Consider the following 16,067-nt stretch of genomic DNA (forward strand, 5'->3'; position numbering starts at 1 on the left):
ATAATGATGAAAAAGCATAATCTTGCAATCACATGTACATAAACGTATCCGAAAAGAAAGAGAGAGTGTATATGTACACTGCAATCCTGGTTATTAGTTTCCCAGATATATTACCATTATGCGAACCATTTTCATCATTGCAAAAAGGGGAGAATAAACAAGTAAAAGGAAGAAGACGGAAACACAAAAATAAGTCGTGAAATACATATTTCATATATGTATGCAGGTTAGAATTGGTAATATATATATCATCCATTCAAGCAGCCATGTTATCCCTAATGCAATCAAATTACAGGGGACGAAAAGCTTTACATTAGGCATATGTTTGTAAGATACAATGTAATTTCATAAAATGTATATTTATGTGACATCTTATAAAATGTAAGATATTTTCTTTCTTTTTATGATTTTTTTATTGACAATTTTGTTGTATTTTTAATAGTGACCATGCTCATTGACAGAACAATCGACAATGTGACCAATGCTCATTGAAGAAATCACAACTTGCAATACCGTCCATAAAAGTTTGCAGTTTTTAAAGCGAAACCATGTTTCATTTGAAAAAAAGGGAATTGCCGAAAAATGTATTTCATCACAATATGTTATCTTCTAATGCAATCAAACATGTAAAAGCTATCAATCATTAGGCGATTGTTTGTAAGATAATTCATTAAAATGTATATTTATGTGACATTTTATATGGAAAGAAATTATTTCTTTCTCTTTATGATTTTTTTATTTATATGGATTTTGATGTATAATATTTATCATGCAATGCTCATTGAAGAAATCACAACTTGACGTCCATAGAAGTTTGCAGTTAAATAATTTTAAAGAATTGCCGAAAATGTATTTATCACAATTTATTGAATCAACATGTCAAACTATCAATTTACATGATTAGTAAAACAAACTACTAAAATTGCAATAATTTTCTAATTTTCGATTAACGGGTCCTTCGAACTATTAGGCCTTAGCAGTTTCAAGTGACCTTAAAATAACAGATGACGATTACTCGCCTTACTTGAATCAGACGATCACACGAGACCATTACTATTACTACAATCGATTATCATATAATAAACAAATTGTTGTAATTCATAGTTCAGAGAAAATTGGGGTTAAAATACTTTGACAACTCTCGGTAAAGAAATTGCTATCAAATATCTTCATCTAGCTACAACCACATGCACACAATTTATTTTCATTAGCAATCCAATATGGCGAGTGTTATCCATTGTTTTGCGCATGTGTAACAGGAAGGCGACAAGTCGGACAACTCGACAACACGAGACAAGTCGACAACACGACAAGGCGACAACACGACAAGTCGACAACTCGACAACACGTTTACAATTCGAACATTTTAAACCGCGACAACACCAGATTCTGTACGCGCTAATTAGCGTGTTTTGAAATGTCGACTTGTCGTGTTGTCGACTTGTCGTCTTGTCGTGTTGTCGACTTGTCGCGGTTCGAAAAAAACGCGACAAGTCGACATTTTTTTAACTGTTTATACACTATGTACAAACCTGACCGATCCGCTCCTTTTACAATACTCCCCTTGTTTTTCTTGAGATTTCCTAAATCTCAACCCGAGACTCCATCTTCCATGGGTTATTTAGTTGGGTGCCAATGTAGAAGAACAGGATAAATGCACATTCTTGTCGAGTGCCCCGACCAGGAATCGAACCTGGGTCTCCGGCGTGAAAATCTACGGCTCTACCGACTGAGCCAAAGAAGCATGCTCCGTCAGCTGAGTGACTGCAGAGACCGTATTTAACACTATGTACAAACCACACCGACCCGCTCCTTTTACAGTAACAACCGGTTCGGACGTTTGTTACAGTTATTATTTCAAGTATAAATCATCACTGACCTATAGCGTTTGTTACAAGGGCTTTGTCAAGGCTCGTTTGAAATAATATAAAATCACCAGATCTGTCTTTAAAAGAACAACCGTATAAACGAAAACGGCCTTACTCTCTGAGTGAATTATTCGACTGACAGAGGGTTTGACATTACTATGAATACCTCATTCGATTCGTACTCGAGAGTTGCCAGTCGAAGGCAGCCACTGTGACACAGGTAAAATAAATATATACGGTTTCGACGCAATGATGGTGCGTATTCGATAGATTCACACTCTAAAAAGTATTGTACTTCTAGCATGTCAATTACGATAGTATGAGTTGATTTTGAATTCAATATTCAAAATACGAAAATACAAAATATGAAGAATAATGGCAGCTTCCCTTGCAATACGTACATATCCGTATACCGTTGTTGTAAGTATCGCTAGAATGATGACTCTCAACATACATGTATACGGTACCAATGTATGGAAAATCGTTTATGTTTAGATTTTCAATGACGTTGATAAATAATCAGTCATGTCTGAATTCACTGAAACCGGTATAACTGTTCACACATTTTGCACGTGAAAATAATATTTTTCGTCATAAAATTTACATTTTTGACAATCGGAATATATCAATACATATACAGGGCGGTCCAACGGCAACTGTATGAGTTTCGGAAATAGCGACCGCAGAAGCGACATATTAAACAGGTTTTCAGGCACTGCTATTTGAGGTTACTTTCGATGACTTACTAAATTGTAAAAATTATAAAAAATAGTCAAATCAGATTCAATAAGTTTGTCATTAATATTTGCAACCAGTAAAATATTATTGACATATTGTTCTTAATCTCACATAATCTATCACCAACGCTTTCAATCGAAAGCATAATTGGTGTGAAATGTATGCCTGTAATGTGTATAATTTACATACAATATACGAAAATGCAAGCCCAAAACGCGATTGGCACTTTCGGCTTGAAAATGTATATAGTTTACTTAAATGCATGCTATATCAGAAACATATATAACAAAGTACAGGAAACATGAATAAGGTTGCCACTCAGACATATAATTGGAAGAAAAGTTCATACTTCAATGTTTAGAATGCTGTTTTAAACGATTAGTATCTCGTGGTTTCAGCTTCGCTTTTAGTACCATGTATTTTGGTATTGTAGAGCTCGAAGTTGTAACTTAAAATGATTCGCATTATGTGTAAACGAGTCGCTTAAGAAGATAGTTAGATTAAACGATAACTTCTTACTCCTCGGTCTGATTAACTGTGTGCCTTACACATTCATAAAGTCAGCCTCCAGTAAATTGATGGCTTTAATTGTCACACCAACACCCTGTGATCATGTGATCATGTTTTACCTGTTTTAAGAGACCATGTATCATGTGTGACCCCAAGTTATGGTCGCTGGAAAGGTAGACTATGACAGGTAAGACTGTTTATCGGCATGTGCCTGTTTTTTTGTTTTTTTTTTTTTTTTTTATTTCAAAACAAGAAATCAGTTTTATTTAAATCGGTATTCAAATGTAATATACACTTATATATTTACATTTCAGAATTTTTTTTTCTGTGCTATATAACCTTACCAACCGGGAATTTCGTAAACTTATATTAAAGCTAGCGCGTGTCATTTAAAAGATCTGTACAAAAACTGCAGTGTACACATCAGTAAACAATAAAAAATATTGATTAAAATCATTTCCGTTATAAAATGACACAGAAAAACACATTAGTCTTCGGCGATCGCAACTAACTATATAATTATAGCGACTGACGGAATAGATCATCCCAGACGGATAGCCATAATAAAAGGATATATTGAATGACTTATTGTCGTGTCATTTAATATGTTGCCGGATCAAATTTAGTGTTAAGATCTTATCTATAAATTAACGAGAAAAACAGCACTTATATGTACAAGCATGATGCGTGAAGAGGTTTGATAGACAGAAACAAAACTAGACGTTGATTAAAACTAAGATAATACATTATTAAAAACTGCAATAGTGCTGGTGTAATTCTTATTTCATACCTTCATAGTAATGTATCGTGCACCGGGTCTAGTGTGTCCCGATGGTCACTCGGATTCTACTGTGTGTTTCCTTTGGTAGCGAAAATATAATAAATTGTAACTCTAATAAAACCTCAATCTTCATTGACTAAATAATCAGAATGTGTACAAGGGATTTGTATTCAGAAATAAATGACAAACCATTAACTAAAGCCGTACTGCTTGCTACGGACCTAACAATACATAGCTATTTTAAAGTGTACACGGAATGGTTTGGTATATAAGGCTTGATAAATGCGTCTTTGGATAAAATTTAGAATGGAGAAAGTACGAGTTTCATAGCGATTACGGTATATGTCAAGCGCTATGACACCATTCCAATGCCTGCGCACTTGTTGTTACCGACACACACACACCATTAAAAAATTGATACTACAGACCGATGAGCTTATCAATAAACGACAACAAAAAAGAGCTAATGAGCTTATCAATAAACGACAACAAAAAAGAGCTAATGAGCTTATCAATAAACGACAACAAAAAAGAAAAGGAGCTCATTTTAAGAGACAGATGATTCGGTCTAGGATCACATGCTCGAAATGAAACACATCAAGCTAACAAGGTTGACAATGCTGAGACTATACAGTACACACATCTGCTACACCTTAGCGAGCTCGCTCCTTAAAAAATGACCCTGGCTGTTAATACGACGACACATGGAAGGCCGTCCTTAAATGACCCTGACTCATGATAACCATGTAAGTTTATATTTGGCTTCAAAGTTGGCAAATTATGCAAATATTCCTATTTTTCTGATTTTTTGGGGGGCCAAGAAAAACACTTTCCCAAATTCTTATTTGTGGCGAATTATTTTCTTGCATAAAACAAAGTCAGATCTGTATGGAAAAAAAAAAAAAAATCTGTTGCAATTATTTTGGGGTAACACCCTATCTTTACTGGACTATAATAACATGGTGGGCACACTGCCGCTTGCGATGTTTGTTTGCATTTTATTGTAATAAATAGTACGGCAATCCGAGAACTTCTGCGTTATTTTAATTTCAAAAAGTGTAAATAAAAATATTCAACAATAATATGCAGATTTAAACATATGGTATTCATACATTTTACTCTGTTTATACTCCATTTTCGACCGCCACGAGAAAACACGATCGCCATTTCGTATAAACATTGACAGATATATGCTAATATCAACTTGAAATTACAAATTAAATCCAAAGTTCTCCAAAATATCATACTGACATTTTAATAAGCGATTACTGTTTTGTAAGTTTTATACTTGGTAAAAAAACCTACGATGTGTGATTATGACCAAATTAAAATTTGCTTTCGTACAATGTAGAACACCCCAAGCGCACGGCAGCCATCACGTACAGTACTGCCATACCGAATTTCGTCCTTTTTCAGAGTCACAAAAATACATATTCTGCATAACTTTTTCGACAGAAATTTTGGAGTTTAGTTTATGACATACAAATGAGTCAAATTACAGTTACTTTTTATCATATTTTTAAACAAAACTTTGAGTTATTTAGGATTCTCGAAGCCGCGCGCAATGTGTCCTGGTCGGCATTTACAGTACTACGATCTGTTTCATAAATCTAAATGTAGTCTATCTAACATGTCTCCAAATTATTTAAAAGTAACATCACTTAAATTTGAGACTTCACATAACAGCCGATGGAATAAAAGCGACTGAAATTAAAAAAACATAATGAACCCGTACAACACGAACTATATAATGTATCTATGTGGTACTATGAGTACTAGTCCGCTGAACATGGCAATATTATTAGGTTGTTTTCATTTTTTTGCGTATTAAAAAAAATAAAAAGCCTAATATAAGCGGACTATGTGAGCACTCGGTAAAAGTGAATACTCGGTAAATGTGAGTGCTCGGTAAGAGTGAGTGGTCGATAGCAATGAGTACTTGCATTGGTGACTTCGAGCACAGGGATTTGTAACGTAGGTTGTGAGAAAGTACTATATAAAAGGACAAGGGAACCAACGGCTCGCTTGGAATAGGTACTGTATTTTCCACATTCATAGTGAAATAAAGGTATATTAATATATTATTTCGTGTTTGAAGTTGGTGTTTTCCATGTCGAAAATTTATTTAAGAATATATTGGTATTAAATATGTACATATTTATCCATGTTTGACGGAATATGGGCGACTTTTGTATAGGCAGGTGTACCTCTTCCAAGCGAGCCGTTGGTTCCCTTGTCCTTTTATATAGTATATAGGCCTATAAAACACATGTATACACAGCAGACTTTCTCACAACCTACGTTACAAGTCCCTGTGACTTGGAGTACTCGATAGCTCGGTAGTGTTAGAAATTGTTTCACTGATACCCCAGGTAGGGGAGACTACTCGTAATTCCCTTTCTGAGTAATTAGTATTATGATCTGTATGATTATGTCTTTCTGTAATTTTTGAGTTATATGATCATAATCACTGAGAGGCACCGAGTAATCATTGTAATACAATACTATGTAGAACATTTAAGGATACTTAGGGGTAGTAATAGATGAACACAGCAAGGACAGCTGTTTGTATCTGTTTATATATTTGCAATGAGTCGCTTGATTAGAAAAAATACATAAAAATAGACACTGTACGTGTGTTTATTGATCATCAGTGTGACTGCTCGGGGAATACATTAGTGCATATTTTGGAGATAATACCCAAGGAGTTCAGGATGCACTGTGACTGATACGGACCCGGTAAATGTCGCATATATACCTTTGACAAGTGGTATTGAGACATTTGTTTTTTTGATGCTCCAGTGATATTGGCTATTAACTTTAAAGATGCTCCACCGCCGACAAATATTATCTTTTCACTATCAAAAACAGGAGAAGACGATTTAGTATTTTTCTTCAGTTACAAAAGTTACTTACTTTACACCATTACCAACTTTGAAAAGTATGAGCTTCTAATTTTACTTCAAGTTAAAAATATGAAAAATAATTGCATCCCGAAAAAATTCCGTGGCACTATATCCTATATGGAATAATGTACTGATTACGCATGCACCAAAGACAAAATAAATTATTTTATATTTTTTTTGTGTTAATTAGACATATATATACACGATAATACACCAATTATTGTTCAAATATTGAATATCATTTATGCTATGTCGGCGGTGGAGCATCTTTAAAATGCTCCAATGCTCAATTTGATTTATACACGTATACGTGTATTCTTCGTATTTAATTGGTACTGTGACTGTCTACCGCTCATGATCATGATAAGATACAATAGATCCCCGTGGGCCACAACCCAAAGTCGGGACATCCTCGATATTCCAGGGGTTTCTATCACTGACGCTATATCCACCCCTCATAGTAAAAATGGAGGCATCAGAAGACAAAGGTAATGTCACTCTTTGATGTACATCAAAGGAATTGTATAACGGTACATTGTGGTTGACTGTGTTGCTTTGAAGCTAAGCGTCGCTGTATTCGTAATCTTCAAATGAAGCATATGTTGGGTATCACTGTCTCTGTATTAGAGCGCAGGCTTTGGCTCTCGAGCAATCGTCGGGCTATATTCCCCACACTATATCATGTAGAAGTATCCTCTATTCGGCGGGTACCAAACAGAAGGAGAGTTTTCCGCGTGATGTTGAGTAGAGGAATCTAGCCCGCTGATTTGTCAACAGTGCCCGAAAAGAAAGAATTAATGAAACGATGCATAGCAAACAATTATACATGCAAATCAACTTTATCAAACCAACTGAAATGTAAATATGTATTATTTACTGTTCTGTAATAAATCCTAGTAATGACGCAATCTATTCACTATCAAATCAAAAAGTCGGGAGAAACATTTTAATAAAAGACAAAACCTATAATTTACATTTAAAAAGAAAATTTTGAAACAAATGTATGTAACACTAGATCGGTAAGTCTTGTTTGGACTCGGATCACATTTTTTTACGAATTCAAATTGGATAAATGAAAAAAATAAAAATAAAGTTTAGTATTACCGGGATCAGGTAGGAATTTATATTCGATTACATAGAAAATGTTGTCTTCGTTGACGAGTTATTGTTGATAAGACATATATAAATATATCTATATAGGACAAAGAAATAATTCTAACAGTGTGAACAAAAATATTGTCGAGGCGATCTGCCCCTTTGTCAAGACACAAGAAGAACAATTAAAATTACATATTAAGGACGATCACAGACGTTCAGAAAAACATAAACAATGAACACATATAGGACATACAGGTAGACTATAGGGACATACTGTATATCTATTGAAAGGCATACCAAAATGGTGTGTAGTTAAAATTAGTTATAAATTAGAAATTAGACACTTTATGTAATAAATGTGTGCAACGCTAGTGGTATCAAACAGAGAAGGTGTCAGGCTGTTGATTTATAGACAAAAGATGGACATAACGTCTTATAAGTACACTCGCCCGCAATGAGAATCTCGGTATATATAAGGACGTCCTTACTATATGGGTACGAGAACCAAAATGGAACTGGGCAAACTCAAGTAAACAAATAAAAATATTTGTATATATAAATGAAGAGAATCGTTGTACGATAAGATTTCATGGAAGTAACCATAAAATATGTAAACAAATGAAAACAATACTGAGTAAGACAACTCGCCTCAAGTAAAGTCGTCCCAGATGGCCTGACTCCGTGATATTGCTCCCAAAGGGGAGCACAGCACCAGCATCCCAATGTCAAACAGACGATAGCAGAAATTAAACAGCAGATAAATATTGGTGAGAAAAATATTGATAGCTTAATACAGGAGTTCATAATAGAGTTCGAACCTTTATCGCTCGTTCATGCCTTGAGGATATCGGGTCTGCAGTTTAGTGATCCAGAACCTTTCCCTAGAGCGACGATTTGGCTCAGTCCAAGTGGGGCAGTGATCAATGGCAACCACCTGCATGTCCCTCCAACTATGACTCGGCATATTGAAATGTCTAGCCACCGCGTAATCTGGTTTGTTTTTGGTGATAGAACAGTGGTGGCCGTTGATTCTGATGTTGAGCGGAGTGCTGGTTTCTCCGACATATTGCATATTGCATTTTTTGCACGATAGGGGATAAACAACATTTCTTCCTTGACCAATGTATCTATAGATGAATAATTGCCTAGCTTTGTTTCTTTTACAATTGAAATAAAATAGAAGCGACAAAATTAACGAATATGTACTTCCATTTTCGTGTCTTTATAAACTCGTAACAATAACTATCCATATTACATTGTATACATTAGATATGTACTGATTTTCCAGTATTCTCATTGGCTAATAAATGGTCCCGTGAGGTTCGATATATAGCATATCGACTCGGTGTTTCAATTTTTTAAAAATCGAGTCAATATTACTCCTTCAGTGACGTCATTACCTTAACGTTGAGTTCTTCAGGGTGACGTCCTAAGGCCATAATTCTTCTTTTAATTAAAGTAATTAATAAAAGTAACTACAACATACAACAGATACTTTTTTGTAATTGTTTTATTTTTTTTCAACAGCAGTAATATAATACAGACAAAAACAGTTAAATTAATTATTTTATAATTATATAGCTTATCATATTCCTTCTAATCATGCACATTATTTCTTATCATCATTATCATTCTCACCAGGTTTTAATTCACATTTAAAAGTTCATCCTCATCAGTCATAATTGATCCTCATCAACACACTCAAAATTATCATTCTTATAAGTCATAGCCATTCATCATCACTTTTACTAATCAAATCCTTTCATCATTTACATTTACTCATTATTTGTACAGTAATTCATCCTTTTCATCACTCATCATCATGGCCACCCATCGTCAATGCTTTAATCATTCATTATCATCCTCATCATCTTTATTATCATCTCATCATCATTATCATTCATCATCCTTATTATTCATATCATCATTATCATTCATCGTCATCATCATATATAACTCATCCTCATTTTCATAATCACTCATCATTATCATATGTCCTTTCAAATCTTCCTTAGTAATATTAATGATCCTAATTAATTAACTAAATATAATTGAGCTGTTGGTGTAAATAAAGGCATCACACAGCATTCATACCCTTTACACCACATACACGCACCTACTCGCACATACATGTTCTCACATACATATATTCTATTTTTCTCACAAACAAGAAAAGTCCTCACTTACATACTCATCTTTACACACATACACACACATAAGAAGAAACAAGAAAAGGAAAAGAGAAATAAAGTAGTAAACAATAGATTGAGAAAGAAAGGAAGAGAACAGAGATAAAAGAGAAAGAGACTGGGCTAGAGACAAAAAAACATGAGTTTTGCTTGGAATTGTTAAGGCGTATGTGTTAGAATTTTAAGAATACTTAGATAAAATAGAATAAAAAGATCAATAATAATCAAGCTTATGACTATGGCTGCCCTTATATATTACAATTATGCAATAATATGTACCGGTATAAGTATAAAATATATACAGGAAATCAATACATTTACAAGTTTTTCTTCCAAAGCCAAATTTTCATCGTCAAGAGGCAGCACATTTAAGCATTATTCTCTCAATATATTTTGGGTTAATGAAGTCATAAACAAATAACGGATGGATATTCTTCACAGATACCTCATAAACCTAAACGATATTGAGAATAATGCTTATAATTTAATTTCAAGAACTTAGTTACATTAAAACAAATTCAGTTTTGGCGCATTGATATCATGGACAATTTGGCCAATGACTGTGTCGCTTTTCAAAATTCTCGCGAAAACTTTCTTTATGTATGGTGTCACATTACTAGACGTTCAATAATCCAGACTATGCAAAAATAATCTCTAATCATAGACAATGAGTGTAATGTATACAATTTAAATAAAAATTTCAACTAAAAAATATGAAGATAATATAAAAAAATATAATAGTTAATAATTAAAAAAAAAAAAAAAAAAAAAAAACATTATCATATATTGTCCTAGAAATTTCTCAAGACTAAGAAAAGGAGGATGTTGGGGAGGAGGTGGGCAGCTTAAATTACAAAGTAAAAGGTACAGATTACCTTGACTTGTCTCCATACCAAATCTGTCGCCTGTTACAGTGGCTGGCCTGTGCAGATATTGTGCTATTATAGCTATGTGTAAAAATAAATTAGTACGCATGACCTTACTACGCCCTCCATCTATTAGTTAACATTGAATAGGGACTACAACTAGCATGTATAACTTGTATTAAAATTGCATTATCGTTCTTGGTGATGCAATCAAGAAACGATAACTCTAGCTGCATGAAAGATCATGTAACAATATTAATAAAAGTTATCGTTCTTGACCAATGATGCAGACTACTAGATTGCAGGGAACGATAACACTAGCTGCATGATAAATCTTCTAATAAATCGAAATAACATATCTTCTACAAGCAAGAACATTTCGTTCAGATACAATGATGTTTCCTTCGAACGCAACATTACTTCGTTCGAACGCGATAATATTTCGTTCGAGCGCAATAATATTTCGATTCCAAGAAAACATATTTCGTGTTTGAATGCAGTAATGTTCATGTGGATGAAATTATATTTCGTTCGGAATACTTTGTTCAGACGCAATGATCTGATGAATTTGACTTTCACCTATTTCTTACCGGAAAAGGGTGACACACTTTTCGAAAGTTGTGTAGGATGAGCCGTTTCGGATGTACTAGCGTCTGTATCGGACGACGAGGTACATGCACCGCCATGCGGATGATTAACACTCGAAAATTCATGTATTTCTAGCTTCGGTTCGAGTGCTTGCAATGCTGCACCGATCGGAATGACGAAAAACGTTTTGCAATCTCCAGTGCCGCCTAGTAACAACCCAATGACAGACAGGGTATTTTTGTTTGCGATAAACACACTGCAGCCAGAGTCACCTGGTTCAGCTGCAGCTTTGTCTTTGTTTGAAACCTGATAAACATTTTTAAACCTTTCATCCATTCCAAAGTTCACTAAGGCACGGACCGCACCCAACGTTCCTTTGGTGAGCCCCGTAGCCTGACCAAGTTTGTAGATTGTTAGGCCAATGTGATTGTTGTCCAGATGCAAAATTGGTTGTCCCATCCGCCGCGGATTCTGTTGTAAATCTGTAAATGAAAATGATGTCGTTTAAGATAGCAAAACAGTAATGAAAACCAGCCGTGGCTTGTTATTCAAACAAAGGAAACCAAATATAAAGCATAACTAATGGATCACAATGCCATATAAATTAATTTATGTAGGTATTATAAAACGCGTTCAAACACAAACGATAAAACAAATATTTTCTTTCAAATGGTTTAGTGATAACTATAGTAGTTAGTAGCGTAGTCCGCTAAACCTGCCTATATTATTAGGCTTTTAATTTTTTTTTGCCTAATATATATAAGGCCAAAAAAATATAGGCAGGTTTAGCGGACTACTAGCAGCGATAACCGAAAACTGCTCATCGCGATACAAATTACTGTACTTTAATGTTCACTGTCAATGATAATTAATTACAATGACATAGGAAATTTTAACTTACGTTCTGTGATCATGGATTCCGGAATGTCTGGAAATTCGAATTCCTTTGGAATACGGTTATCGATAGCCACATACGCAACATCCACACCTATCTCTTTTCCATTGTATTCCACCGGTTTCATACACATGGATCGGATTTTACCACAAATTGTTTTCTCAGGATCAGTATTTGATTTGTAGTGATCTAGAGAAGGTTGGACGACACTTTTTCCGATTTCAGGTGATGAAAACACGTGCTGACAGGTAAGAAATCCCACAGACTTTTTGTCTTCAGCCTCATGTACAAATGTACCTAGAGAACCACATCCTTCCATTTCCTTGCCTCCGATACTTATCCCGGTTCGCAGAGGATCGTTGTATTCTTTTGGGTCTGTGACGCTAAATAGCGAACAAAATCCTTCACGAACATCAACCTTCACCCCATCTAATTCTCTCGGGAATACTTCTTCATCCAGAGGGCGTATCCCTTTACAGGAGCAGTATATCACAATGCATGGCGTTTCTTCTAGCCAGGTTTGATGAGACAGAACAGGACTGACGTCCATCCAGTTCAAATTGGAATGTTTTTCCATCAGTTCTTCAGAATATTTGTCGATAACGTTAAAGAGACGTTTTCTATCAATGAGTGGCAAGTCAAGACTGTTTCCAATATACACATCTACAGTTTTGGATTCCTGTGTTGCCTTTCTGATTGTTTTCAAGTCAATAGATGCTTTCAGAGACGGACTTATTGTTACATGAATACGATCAAAACTCTCTGCCCTGAATCCAAATACAAGTTGATCATTTTTAGAATCCACAACTCCGTAGCAAAAGGATGTCAAGTGGCATGCTGAAATATGAAAAAAGAACTATTGGTTTGTTTTGAATCTGCATTATTACACAGGTAATATATCTTCAAATCAATCTTGACCTGAAATTGACCTGAAATTACCTGAGGTCAAAGTCACGTGAAAAAAACGAAAATTTAATTGGTTATTTGGTCACCTGAAATTGACATGAACAAATCTTCATATGAATTCGGGTCAATTTCAGGTCCATTTCACCTGTAATTGACCTGTAAAATTCTTCATGTCAAATTTAGGTCAATTTCATATGAATTTCAGGTCGATTTCAGGTCAAAATTTGACCTATAAATAGCATCTGATATTGACCTGAATTTACCTGAATACATCGCATGTATGCCTGTGTAATATTGCAACATCGAAAAGAAAGGAACATTAGAACTGTTGTACTGTACTGTATTGCAAAGGAATCGACAAATGTAATGAATTCTAAGATTTATATTATTTATTATTGTATTTAATTCATTATGTATGTTTTGGTTTATAAATTGCGAGTAATTACCTGCATACGAACACAAAGTTTTGAAAACTTTCACTTACGATATTTTGGTGGGGTAGTTTTTGTAGTCGTAAATTGAAGATCCTGAACAATTTTGAGTTCCTTTTCTAAAGCGCATCTGAAGTACCCGTGCAAGCTTTGTAACGACTGATTAAGTGCTTCTTTCAATTCTTCATCCTTCTTTTTAAAAAATTGACCTCAACCAGTTGGTTACTTCAATGCATTCCGTTTCAAAATGTCGACATCTCCTGATAATTATCCTGGTGATGCTGTCAAATATTTCCCGAATATATCTGTTTTTAATGAAAAAGAAATCTTGTTTAAACCTCTCTATGTTGACTAGGATATAGCTGATCATTTCGCTGATGACCTGCATTACCTTCTCACACAAGGCCTTATCTGGAAGTTCCCGTTGCAATAAAGATTTAAATGTCATGACGTTTTCATTTTGACATTCTTTTGAAAAATCCATATTGCCCTGAGTTGTGCTATTCAGTATATCATCAGTCAAATTACCGACGACTTGTTTTATTTTTTTGCTCTCGCTTTTGCATGCAGAGATTATTTCTTTGAGACCTTCTTCGTATTTCTTTAACCAATTGGTGATCATTTCACGTCTTTGGTTTGTTTCTGCGAGAGGTTGGAATTCGGAAAAATTCGCTGTGACATGTTGCTCCATTACACAGTTTGCCTCTTGAATTTTGATGATGGTTTCACACGGATACTTCTTTCCAAGTAAACGACGATTCTGAACGATAAAAGGGTTTATTATCACCATCAACATATGTGTTAGTAGAATTTATCAATTTAAGATATTATTCATTTACATGTACTAGGGTTTGCTAGAATTCGTTAATGGGACCCGTGATACCCGATAACGTTTGTGAGGGACTGGCATCTCCATTGGGGATGAAATACATAGCTCTTTGTAAATTCCTGCTGAAATGAAGTTAACGCTGGATTTCATTTTAACGCCATTTCCTGACCAAGAGAAACAATAGTCCCGCACAAACGGTATCCTGGTATCACATGATACATGTACTTGAATCATTCTCATTGAAAGCTTGATTCAGTTGACTTCATCAAGAGAAATCATCAATTATTTGGGTTTTTGTTTATCATAATAACTACATTTTAGCATTATGCTTATATCGTGTCATCATCATCATCATCATCATCATTTTGGTCAAACAGCTAACACTTACCCATGAGAAATAGATAAAGACGAGTGATAACGATATTATAACTTTTTTTTTAAATAATCAGAACAATAGCTTATATATTCAAGATATTTATTGTTTTAGGAGAAAAATCTATAAAACTACCTGTTTTGGTACTCGTAAAGTGCCATCTTCATTTTCAACTTCCAGGTGAATACACGCGACAACATTGGCATCCGTGCTGCTTTTCCTCTTCAAGTAGTCTAGAGTATCTCTCTCGTGTCTTGTCACACATACTACCTCCACCTCATATTCAGACAAGGCATCTTGGAATGTTTTCTCTAGGTTCATTGAGTCTTGTAATGAACATATCTTTTGATGACTAATATCATACCTATACTCGGTCAAGATTTCTTTTATCCCTAGAACATATTTTGTGAAGTGACGTGGTGGTTTGACTTTGAGAGTCTGTGATTGTAGATTCAGTGGTTTCTTCACTCGCTCCTCCATCGTCTTGCATTCTGTCATAAAACAAATAATAGTTCAAATTTCGGAATTGTCTTTACACTTATATATGCCATTTCTTTCTTTCTTTCTCAATAGCTTCATGTTTTCATAAGGCAATGTAGATTGAAAGGCATAAACTTCATGTATTCATTTTAAGAGCATAAACCAAAAGGAAATTACTGTTAAATTACTTTCTGTCGCGTGCGTTTTACTTTCGCGAATTTTGCGTAAAGTCGTGAAATTTTATCTCCGCGAATAAATATTTACATAATTGAATGTGATAAGAATTTCCGGACAATTTCTAAATCCGCAAATGTTAACCTTCGGGGATTTGTTTTAAGATGGAAATCGCGAATAAAAATGGTATGCAGTATGCGACAAATAAAATACGACTTTCCATTTGCAAGACAAATAACGAAATATGACATAGTATTGAATCACACCTCAAACTCCGCATTTATTGACGTGCGTTACTCAGTATCCGGTATCAGGGTTTTCTCTTAGAATAAAATGAGTTGTTAGATCACAGCCATTTGCGTGACTTGTGTTTCATGTTTCGACCGTACCCAAGGTATCATACTACCAAATACATACATACAACTTTGACGTTAC

At 34.7% G+C, this 16,067-nt stretch overlaps 2 protein-coding genes across 2 annotated transcripts; both read right to left on the bottom strand.

The window, feature by feature from the left end:
- Positions 1-9,415: 9,415 nt before the first annotated feature.
- Positions 9,416-13,618, bottom strand: LOC138312630 (uncharacterized). The gene is made up of 3 exons (XM_069253428.1): positions 13,609-13,618; positions 12,446-13,276; positions 9,416-12,026 (listed from the first exon to the last, which is right to left on the bottom strand). Exons 1-3 carry the CDS (start codon positions 13,616-13,618, stop codon positions 11,536-11,538), a joined length of 1,332 nt encoding a protein of 443 aa, XP_069109529.1. The 3' UTR covers positions 9,416-11,535.
- A 217-nt stretch (positions 13,619-13,835) lies between these two features.
- LOC138312629 (uncharacterized) lies at positions 13,836-15,851 on the bottom strand. Its single transcript, XM_069253427.1, has 2 exons — positions 15,114-15,851; positions 13,836-14,536 (listed from the first exon to the last, which is right to left on the bottom strand). The coding sequence occupies exons 1-2, from the start codon at positions 15,474-15,476 to the stop codon at positions 13,973-13,975; spliced, it is 927 nt and encodes a 308-aa protein (XP_069109528.1). The 5' UTR covers positions 15,477-15,851; the 3' UTR covers positions 13,836-13,972.
- Between the last annotated feature and the right edge of the window lie 216 nt (positions 15,852-16,067).

This window comes from Argopecten irradians, unplaced genomic scaffold (assembly GCF_041381155.1).
Source record: "Argopecten irradians isolate NY unplaced genomic scaffold, Ai_NY scaffold_0401, whole genome shotgun sequence".
NCBI lineage: Eukaryota > Metazoa > Mollusca > Bivalvia > Pectinida > Pectinidae > Argopecten > Argopecten irradians.